The following is an 11498-nucleotide window of genomic DNA, read 5'->3' as shown; positions in this document are numbered from 1 at the left end:
ACCCTGCATCTCCATTCATCCTCCCACCCACCCACCCACCCATCCATCCATCCATCCACCCTCCCCTCTTCCCCCTCCTCTCCTCCTCCCAGGATGTTGCGGTGGCTGGTTTGTGGTCGTTTGGGTCCAGTCTGGATGTGGAAGGCGCTGCTGCTCTTCGTTGCCATTGGGTTTGCTGGCCAGCTGTTGGGGGTCATCTTCAACAAGAGGTATCTTATATCATGTACTTGTTGTATTTTTTTAATTTATTTAAACTTTTGCTGGCTTTTCAGTTATATCTTTTGCATTGCAATTGTTAGCCTGACAACATGGACACACCAGCACTTTAAATTAACATTCTATGGACACAGACAGCAGATTGAACCAGCCCAGTTGTCAATGGCAAAACACCTGCAGGGTCATCACATCATGATCATAGACTGTGCCTTCTATGGTGCTGCGCTAGGCTAAACGCTAAAGAGAGAAAATTAACAATTTTCAACCACAGGTAAACACAAACTGGTGCCATTCATCTGCATGAACTGCAGTCCACAGAGCATCTGTAATTTTTCTCTAAAGCTTCCAGCTTACGCTAGTGCCACCTTAGTCTCGCTTGGCCAGACCTTCCTCCACAGCGCTGCAAAGGAAGGTCTGACCAGTCCACACAGCATATCGGGGTGGGAGAAAAACATGCTCTGGTGTATTTGCATTTCTTTAAACCAATCACAATTGTCTCTGCAAAATAGCCTAGGGAAGGAACTTGTTTTGGTGGAACGTGTACGCTCAAAGGTTGTTTTAGACATGCAACAACAGAAAACTCAGATATGACAGTGTAGCTAGCTGCCGATAAGCCAATGCTTTTCGGGGCTAACACCATCCACTTTACCGGCAGCATTGACAACAGATAGCCACCGTGTCTTGAGAGGCTCTAGCTCAACGTTTTATTGTTCACTTTTAACTGACTTTACATCGTCTTTGCAATCTCTTTTCTCTCTCGCTTTTCCTCACAACAGCACTCATACGCTACTCTCCGTTACGTTCACTCTCCTTGCGCAACCACCCGAGCACCGACGTCCCGCACTTAAGGCACCCTGCCATTCTCGCTATATCTTACGCTCCTCTTCTAAGGTTGTTGCGGTATACCTCACTACCGCCGGGATTTCTTGCTTTTCCATCGCGGTAAGAAAAAAATCCATGTGGCGTGTCGTCACGGCCCTAAAACATCCCATGTTTTATCTTATCTTATTTTAAAAGGAATAGGACTATGATTTACCAAATGAACACCATGCTGTTCATTATTTATCATTATTTTTACAGTGTATGATCATGATTAAATTGCTTTCGGCGAGTGATTACAAATGAAAGGAGTGTATTTTTGTAAACTTAATTTTATCACGCCATTGAGGCACAAACTGTTGCTATCAGGCCTGTTAAATGTGACTGCTGCTTCTGTGTACGTGCACAGCTGTTTACCACAGCAGCATGAGATGACTGTATGAGCTTGTTCAGCTGTCTGCTCACCATGTGACAGTGGCAACAAGAACCACAATGAGGAACTAAGGAGAATCATTCGGCGGCTAAATGCACTGGTGGTACCCTGAATCACAGGACACTTCTTTACCTAAGTGATGAAAGACTTGGCTTGGAGCACTATATTGGCTTTACAGTTGGATTATGTACAAATTGTGATTTAAAGCCAGATATGCAATTAGGATTCGATTTGCAATTTTTTTATTTATTTCTGTAAACAATCTGTGATATGTAACATTCAGCCCTAGCGACTAATATATAATATCTGTTAATGCTTTTTTAAATTAGTCAATTCATGATTTGATCATAGGTGATGTAAAACAGACAGGTATAGTCTGCAGGGTATTGTAGTCAGCTAAGTATGACATTTAAAGCCAAACTTTGCCTTTACTGTAAATGAAGCAACACCTTTCCAAAGATTTCGTCATGGTTTGCCCCTTACTCTGTTTGCTGCAGTTTACTTTTTGTTTGGCCATAAAATGTGCTTTGAAAAAAAATGCAGCAAATAGAGAAAACACAACCAAATACAGGCATTCTGCAAGAGGCTCACGACAACAGAAACTGTTTCCATGGGACACTAAAAAGTGATGCACACGGCTTACCGTGGTTTGTGGATTATGAAGTTATTGAAGTTGCGCTGTCAGTGATGCTGGAAAATGAGTTACAGTGTAGTTTCTGTGGTTTATTTTAATACTATGATCGCAACAGTGTCAACATTAAGATATTTGATCAAAATGATGGTGATATCGGATTTTCTCCAGCCCTACCTGTCGCCTCAGCATTCGATGGTGATCACAGTGATCTAGTCACTGGGAATAATCCATAGTGTTATAGTAAACATACACACCCCAGAGATTGTAGAAAAGGGAACTTCTTTTCTATAGCACATTTCAGCAACAAGGCAATTCAAAGTGCTTTACATGAAACATTAAATAGCAATTAAAACAAGATAAAAAAATAGAATAAGATACAAATACAAGAAATAAAAGTTTCAGGGCAGTGAAAGAACAGGATTGTTTTGGGAGGGGGTGGGGTGTAAATGTTCTAAATAAATAGCAAGATGTTGTAAGTAAATAGGGTAAACAGGTTTGGAATTATTTTTATATTATTTTTTTACATTATTTTTTGTTATTGCAGAGTGAAAGTAGGGAAAAAAAGGTACCATTGGGTACCGGAACCATATTTGAAATGTGAACTGTAACCAACCCTAGCCTGGATGGGGTTTCATGTTGGTTGATTGTGGTTTATTAAGCCAAGATGTGTTAGCAGCCTGTGTTGGCTGAGAGGAAGATAAAAAGGGTACTTCAATCTTTTAGTAACAACCTGTCACACCCTGCTGTGCCCTGCTGTGCCCTGTTAAACCCTGCAGTGCCCTGCTGTGGCCTGTTAAACCCTGCAACGCCCTGCAGTGCCCGGCTACGCCATGGACTGCTACAACTACTATTTGTAGTTACTGTTCCATTATCATTAATACCACTGTTCATCACACCCCCAACCGGCACCGTCAAACACCGCCTACCAAGAGCTTGGCTCTGTCCAAGGTTTCTCCCTAAAAGGGAGTTTTTCCTTTCCACTGTCTCTTCTCTTTGGGGAATTACTGGAATTTTTGGGTCTTTGTAAATTATAAAGTGTGGTCTAAACCTCTGTAAAGTGTCTTGAGATCATTCTTCTTATGATTTGATACTGTAAATAAAATTGAATTGAAAATTGAATTGAATTAAATGAGCTCTTAGCGGTATGACATTTGAAATGTGCATCTGTCATATTGAAACAAGGTGTGCTGTAACTTTTGTGTGTGTAATTTGTATCGTCGTTGCAAATTGCACAACAGTCAGAAACAAAGAGAAGACTGCTCAGTGTTATGAATGCTAATGTACAATCCGTCTATTCACTATTAGGTTCTGTTGAAGTTTGTGAGCATTTGCTATTAATGGCTAACTTTCTCAACTGTGTACTTAGGATGTTGTTTTGAAGAATGTAGTGGCAGGTCTCTGCAGCATGATTGAATTCAGGATTGTTGTCATTTTAAAACAGTATGTTGTTCACGCTTTACAGTAAGATAACATGTACTGATAATTTTAAGGGCTTTGGGAGTTTATTTTAACGGTATTTTTTTCTTTCAAAGGACAGTTTGAACTGATATGATTTTGATAATAATATGGACTTGCTGAACACAAGAAGACCATAATACTGAAGACAATTATTAACCCTCAAGTAGTCTTTGACTTAACGTTAACCTCTGTCGTCTTGTGGAGCGGAGGCCCTCTTCAAAGCTAACTATTTAACTCCTTCACTCTAACATCAGGGTCCAAGGGCCCTGAGGGAGGTTCAGGTTGCAGTCCCTCTGCCTGTTGAGATCATTTCTATGGTGTGGTTAGAGCATACCAACTGGCTTTTAAAACTAAGCTGCCTTTTAACTGACCTACGCATTAAAGCCTGCTGGATTTTTCCCTCCCTCCCAGATTTCCTCTCTGTGTTTTTTTGGTTCTGGGACGCATTCTAATGTCTCAGTGTATTGTTTGTATCTGTTGATAAGTTGTAAATATATATTTAAAAACAGTGTGATTTTTTTTTTTGTGTGTGATGACAACACTGATACTTACAATAAGGATCCCTTAGATTTGACTTTAAAAAAGTTAAATAACATGCCCTTTTAGAACTGAGTCATGCACTTACCAGCCAGGCTCTACAATGAAACTACTTGCAACCTTCTACTCGCACGTCCCTAAAAGCTTTTTGCAGCTCACAAGAATGACAACACCGCTCAGCAGTCTAAATTTCTTTGAGTTAAGCAAAAAATGCAGATACATTTGAAAATTATTGAAAAAAACTAGTTGAAATCAAAGCTGCATTAATTGACTTTTGGCCACTTGGAGGTTGCAAAGCAAACAACATTGACAAATCACAATATTAAGTCATGATGAACACAGAGCAACATAACCTTTTATTTGGAGTCATGTTTGTGTCCATCTCATGAAAGTTAGTCCAATATTCACTCTCGTTTTAGCCCTGGTTTTGGTCTCCACCAACTTCTGAGAAAAATATGTGTCTCTTTAGCTGCTAAATGCTCGCCATACACTGTTCATATTTATGGACAAAGCAGCTGGTTTGGCGAAGTGCTGCAAATGCGGAAGTGCCTTTAACCTGCAGTCTATCTGGATTCCAGCAGAATTCCAGCAAAAGAAGGTTGGTTTCTGTAGACATCTATGAGAAAGTGACCCACTTCTCACTTGATTTATTATCTCAGTATACATTTTCATAATGAGTTTGTGGTCTCAATTGCTGTTTTTAAATCTGGTGTTTTAGGGCGTGGCTGTGATGTGATTGCCAGTGAAAGTGTGTTATGTAACGTGGCTCCTCCCTCACTCCTCCTTCTCGTCTAAAATTGTCACATCCACCACCAAGATGGCTGCGTCCGTAACTGCAACCTCGACGAGTCATAGCAGATCTCCACAAACCAATGGATGACGTCACACATGCTCTGTCCATTATTATTAACAGTATATGATGCTCCCCTATGTTCGCAAACTAGTTTCTAACTGTCTGTCTGCTGTTAGGTGTTGGGCAGGTAGTATACAGTGGGTTTAGCAGAGTTTTTTTGAGCACTAAAAGAGCTGCCTGCTGCTGCTGGAAACCTAGTTAATGAGATTTTATCAGAAAACCGAAGCAAAAAGGAACTAAATGCCCTGTAGAGCTGAGGGGAACTACAGAGATGTTGATAATTCTCTGTAGGTTCATCACTAAAAGCAACACCTTAACCATTTTATGGAGTCATTTGGTCATTTGCTGCGTTTGTAGGATTTTCTACACATGTGAAATCTGAAGTTAAACTGCTCCCTACCTTTTCCCTGTTGTTCAGCAGTGTCCAGTCAGCCGGTCGCTCCATCTTCTCTTCCCCCGATGCCCAGGGGCCCTCACTGGGCTCCTGTCAGCCCCACACCCACATCATGTTCCTCAAGACACATAAGACGGCCAGCAGCACTGTGCTCAACATGCTGTACCGCTTTGGGGATGAGCGTGACCTGCGCTTCGCCCTGCCACTGGGCTACCAGCTGGGCTACCCACTACCATTCAACGCTCACAGGGTCAAAGGTTACAGAGGTCCTAGAGCCGTGGAGTTCCACATCATGGGCAATCACATGAGATTTAATAAGGCTGAGGTGAGTTATTCAAGAGAGGAGAGGGGGGAAGTGGTGTGACTGTGGGATGTTGATAATGGGATGTTCTGAAACAATAAGGATACATTGTTAGGGCTGGGTTTTGTTCAAAATGTATCTTGGTAGAAGCATGCTGCATGCTTATTGGCTCACTGACTCTGATGAGATTTACTCCTTATGTATTGGAATTTGGTATTGAATGACGAGACATTTTTTGACACCTGATACTTCAGAAGCAATTCAGTCAATGCCTAAAAATGATTAAATTCCGTACCCAGCCCTATACATTGTAATATAAAGCAGCCCTGTCTCCTTAAAATTACTTTCCCCTACAACTAAACTGCATTCACAATTACGTTTTGAGGGAACATTTTTTTCCGGGATTACATTTGTCTTTGACAAGGAGGTCCATAACTTCTCTTCAGCTCCCCTACTGCACCAACAGTCTGCAACATTAGCTAAAGTTAGCTTAGTAATGGGGTCTCCTCACACGTTCTGTGTTTCTGTTGTTTACATCTTGCAGTGGCAGCCCTGAGATGGACCTTTGGTTGGTGGCTGTGGTGTGACAGGAAGCATGAGGAAGCATTATCTGAATTTTCCCAGTCGGGAACTAATTTTTCCATATAGTCCGGCACCCCTTGAATACAACACATGCCCTATCTCGTAATGTTAACAAAACTTGATTTGTGTATCTGCCCCATCATTCGGATTCCGCACCAAAGTTTGATATCATGTTAACCGGGCCTATATTTCATCTGTAATCCTGCTGACAAAAAGCAAACCGAGCCAAAAGTGAAAAAAGTATTTGTGTATCCGCCCCATGATTTGGAGCTGCTCCAAAATGTAATGGGTTCTTCCTTGGCTCATGCCACACCTTTCCACCAAGTGTCGTGAAAATCAGGTTAGTTTTCCCTAATAGTGCTGACAGACAGAGGCTACTGGTGATCATTTTACAGAAAAAAACAAATTATACAACAGTTATAGTTAAATTGCAATGGATTAAAACACTCCAAGTAACTCAAGTTCTCCTTTTCTGTTTCTTAGACAGAGAAGGTGATGCCTGCAGACACGTTCTATTTCTCTATCATCAGGGACCCAGTTGCTCTGGCTGAGTCCTCCTTTGCCTATTATAAAGAGGTTGCGCCTGCTTTTCGGAAAGCCAAAAGCTTGGGGGACTTTGCTGACGACCCTAAGAAATACTACGACCCCCGCCTTCGCAACAACCACTACGCCCGGAACCTGTTGTGGTTTGACTTTGGCATGGACCACAATGCTAATTTCTCTGTGGCACTGGCTCAGCGTGCCGAGGCCATGATCCGCCGCACTTTCAAGCTGATTCTGGTGTCGGAATACTTTGACCAGTCCATGATCCTGCTGAGACACGCCCTCTGCTGGCCACTGGACGCTGTCGTCTCATTCAGCCTGAATGCTCGGCAGCAGAAGCCCAGTGTCATCGGGGGGATGAGCGGGAGCTGGGTGGGCAAAGCAGCTGCGGCGGCCGGCGTTGGTGCTAGAGTGGTACGTTCCCAAGCCAAAACGCTGACCAATGTAACGGAGGAACAGCGGGAGAAGTTGCGGCAATGGAATGCCCTGGACTGGCATTTATATAAATCCTTCAACCGAACCTTCTGGGAGGAAATCAATAGGTTTGGTCACTCCCAGATGGAGCAGGAAGTAGCTCTTCTCAGGATGCGGCGGGAAGATTTGGCTCGGGTTTGTCTCAGGGATGGCGGAAAACCTGTAGAATCACACCGGATCAGAGACAAAAACATCCGCCCGTACCAGAGCGGATTGGTGAAAATTCTCGGCTACGAGCTCCAGCTGGGGCTGGACAACGCCACCAGGACGGCCTGTCTGAAGATGATCAGGCCTGAGATCCAGTACAAGGACGTGCTGGATGCTAAACAGTTCCCACGGGCTCTGCCGGCCCAACCCCAGCCAGGCCAACAGAACCAGGGCCTGATGGTAGCAGCAGGTGGCTCTCTTTTAAGACAAGACTCGTCCAGGACAGGAGAGAGGCTGGTAGGGGGAGAGGCTGGGGGGAGGACAGTGGAGGAGGGGGAGAGGGACTGGGATGGCAGCCGCTTAATGAGGAGGAACCTGACTTTATTACGAGGGCAAGAAAAAGGCAGATGAGGTTGGAGGTGAGTCTCGTTCCCAAATATGGTACCTTTGGTCTTTGGACATATGGACTAATGAAACTGAAAACTGAGCCAAGTGTGGTTTATACATGAGAAAACAAAAAGCTCCTCCTTTGTACTTCCACTTTTTGGTTGTTTGCTTGTTTTCTTAAAAACTGTCTTTGCTTTTACTTGGTGTCATTCTCGTGGACTTGACCCTTGACTGCTGAGAGCCTGGGATGCTTTCATGGCATGCGGTAACAAGTTGAAGAAAAGCGAAAGGACCACTTTGTTTTTTTAGAGAAGCACTCTAAAAGTGTTGGCAGGTACCTTCCGCGAGGCTGTTTATACCCTGTTCATATTAATACTTTTTAAGAGATATGATGTTCACGTTGTCCTCAGTGCACATGCTTGAAACTTCTTAACGTAAAGGTACATTTAGCCCCAGTTTTTGCCTTTCATGCTGTACCATTACATTATGTCACTGAGCTAAGCACCTGTTTTCTCTTCAAGACAAACACAAGCTATTTTAAAACCTTTTCCCAGAATCCTCCAAGACTCTTTTTGCAATCTGGCCAAAGAAACATTCTGCTTGCTGCATTATACATGTTTCCAAAGAAATGTATTAATTTATATTGATCAAAACAAAGACCGTAGCCGGAAATGTCATATTTCCCTTCTCAATGTAAATTTACAAATTTAAATTATTTATTGTCAGTCATACTTGTCTATATTGATGCTCCTTTCAATTATTTTATATTTTCCATATTACGCATTTATGTTGTACATCATGCACAAAACGAGCAAGGAGATATGTTAATTCCCTCTACCTGAATAAGGAACCTTTCTGCGGAAAGATTGTTTTTACATTCAGGGTCTTTGTGAGAATTCTAAATGTTAAACCACCTTCTGGGTTTTTCAAAGATTGATGGGTATTTTTCAGAAAGCTGCATGCTTAGCTCTGTGACTCTACAGTAATACACGAGAGGCACAAACCATGGTTAACCTATGTATGCAACACTAATTTTCCTTTGCTTATATGATTTGTAAAGTCAGTATAGGCTGGTATTTGTTAATGAACAAAAAGTATTAGGATCATTTTCCTATTTATCTTTTGAAAAACACTTTCAGTAGTCAGTATTGAGCCTGTGTAGAACCACTAATGGAAACCGCTTCTTAAATATCCCTTCTCTAATACAAAAAGGGAGAACCGTCCGAGGCCTGTGCTTCTGCTCTGAACGCTTGAATTTCAGCAGCCTGTAGGAGGCTGGTTAATGTCAGCATTTGGGCACAATCCTCCTTTCGCTATCTGCTGATATCCAGCTGTCGACACATGCAAGAACAGTACCATGGAGTTCCAATTCTTTGTCTTAATGTCAGGTATTGATAATTAAATAATATGAGCGTGGGCCAAAATATATCAAGAGCGCTGCATGTTAAAGATGCAAACCCTGATTCTATATAATTCACAATAAAATAAATAAAGTCCTCCACAATTCCTGCCAAGTAAACTTTGAATAATGGGCCTGCAGGTATTTGGGGAATTTTAGATTGTTAGTGAAAAAAACAAAGTGAGAATGTCAAAGTTTAGGACGAAAAAAACAAATGTACGGTGTCTAGAGGGCCATGGTTAGCATTGCATAGCCTCTGGTGTGATTGACAGGTCGGCTTGTAGCCACACCCTTAAAGCATGCCCTGCTTTAACACCTATTTTAAAATAAATGCAACCATAATTTACAAAATTAACATCTGTCTGTATTGAAGAAGACCTAAAAATAGCAATTGAGATTACAAACTCAAAACAATGAAGTGAGACGAGAGAAGGGTCATTTTCTCATAAACTTCTACAGAAACTGACTTCTGACAGAACGCGGCTTTAAGGTACTTTCACAATGGCTTCACTTTTCAGACTAGGAAGCCTGGTCCATTATTTTTACAGTCTATAATCACATTACTGTTACAGCCTGGTCTTGGGACTCATTGTCATTGACTTGCTGCTCCATTTAGAGTCAAATCTTGCAACATACTTAGCAAAAAACCTAAATCGAAAAACATTTTTACCTCTCTGTCAGGGAAAACCGTCCGAGGACATGTTCTCACTTGACAGTCTTGTGCATATTGCCTAAAGTCAAGTCAACACAGAATTCCCACATTGTTACGTCAATGTACATGTGTGTGCTCGCTGTCATTGCCTGACTGTTTTTTCTAAACGGCTCTTGTTAAGAACACAAAGATTATTAAAAACTGTGACTGTCACCTTGGCACAAAATGGAAGTTGCTTCTTTAACTTTACTTGTAGTGTTTTCATCTGACATTAGTGACACTGTGACAGCAGTGCCCCAGTCAGTGCACTCAGTCTGAGTCTTAGAACACTTGACCATCAGATTGCAACCTCCTTTTTCGGCCCCTGTCCTTTTAGAAGTTTCTGGATTTTGTCGACTATTTGTTCAGTGTTTCTGTTGTATCCCGCTGTAGCCATCTCACGCTGTAATTGTTCACACAGTAACACTGGTTACAAGTTTATTCTCAAGTTCTGTGGAGGACCACAATGCGACCAATGGAAATCTTTGTCAACATCTGTTTCTCCATTTGTTCATTTCACTTTAATTTCATTGCTGCAAAATCAGTCATGTATGCACCTGGCAAACTGAACTGTTTGTATTACAGCCTAGTCCAACTCAATTAAATGTTAACAAGTATGCACTGCTGTGCTATCTATTACAGATACAGTGTTGCCACGGAAGATATCATAATACTATGCTGCATTGATTCCCCTCTCCCAACCCCTAAGACTAAGCATTTCAAATCAAGTAAACCCTGGCTCTCTGTGAGTCAGCCCTTTATTTAAGGCATACAAAACATAAATAGAAACATTTTAAAGTTGACTTTACTGATTTAGGAAGTTCATTGTGTCTGTAATAGCAGTGGGCAGCCACTACTTGTGTTAGCTAACCTAGTTGTCATGTGGTGTGTAAAGGAAAAACCATAGCAGCACCGGCTGTAGGACTTTCTGTGTATAAGCAGTCAGAGCACTTCAAAGTGGCACATGTGTCTGCTGTGGTTTCCACTTGCTGCTTTCAGTCAATGCAACACCACACAGTCCTTCCTGTGCTGAAAAACAGCAACATGAACCATTTAGTCGCCATGGTCTCATTTGTGTAATGCCATGCAGTCAAGCCATTTGAGAACAACATTTAGAGATGGATATTTAGAAGGTACAGGTGGTCCAGGAAGGATTGAGTCCAGAAAAGAGCAATTGCTAGCCATCTTGTTTTTGCTTACAGTATGGCTGTATGCCAGATCACAATATTCAGTATTCATATTTAGGCACTGTTCTCTGTGTTAGTGAATAATTGCATGGACACCTATCCTGTCATGGATCAGATATTACAGTTTAGAAGCTGCAGTTGAAATGAGAATTAGAGAGCTGATATCTGAAAGTAAGATGCACCCTGTGACCAATCACAATTGAGATTTCTCCATGGCCATAGAGACCGAACGCATTTAGGTCCCATCCCCTGCCGGAGGGGAAAAGAACTTTCTGCTCTCCATTGACTTTGTATTGCATGAAGGTGCCACCTCAATTCCTTCTGCTAGCAAACAACAGAAAATGCCTAAAAGCTCCAGTGTGGTACGATACACTACCAACATAGTAAATAACCCATTTTTATAAGCTGCCAAACCAAAAAACTGACCTTTTTATGAAGACAAA

The 11498-nt window shown here is 41.9% G+C and overlaps 1 protein-coding gene across 4 annotated transcripts in view; it reads left to right on the top strand.

Moving 5' to 3' along the window:
• Nucleotides 1-9818, top strand: part of gal3st4 (galactose-3-O-sulfotransferase 4) — a 33758-nt gene extending 23940 nt beyond the window's left edge. For 2 of the 4 annotated variants that reach the window (XM_032544456.1, XM_032544454.1), the window contains exons 2-4: nt 93-209; nt 5372-5669; nt 6711-9818. In XM_032544456.1, the coding sequence (XP_032400347.1) occupies nt 94-209; nt 5372-5669; nt 6711-7802 (1506 nt within the window). In that variant the 5' untranslated portion in view covers nt 93 and the 3' untranslated portion in view covers nt 7803-9818. Of the gene's footprint in view, nt 1-92; nt 210-5368; nt 5670-6710 lie in introns of all 4 variants that reach the window. The other 2 variants (XM_032544455.1, XM_032544453.1) reach the window with 1 other exon arrangement.
• The last annotated feature ends 1680 nt before the right edge of the window (nt 9819-11498 follow it).

This window comes from Etheostoma spectabile, chromosome 19, assembly GCF_008692095.1.
Source record: "Etheostoma spectabile isolate EspeVRDwgs_2016 chromosome 19, UIUC_Espe_1.0, whole genome shotgun sequence".
NCBI lineage: Eukaryota > Metazoa > Chordata > Actinopteri > Perciformes > Percidae > Etheostoma > Etheostoma spectabile.
The sequence above is the reverse complement of the archived record's forward strand: the minus strand, read 5'-3'. Positions and strand labels throughout refer to the sequence as shown.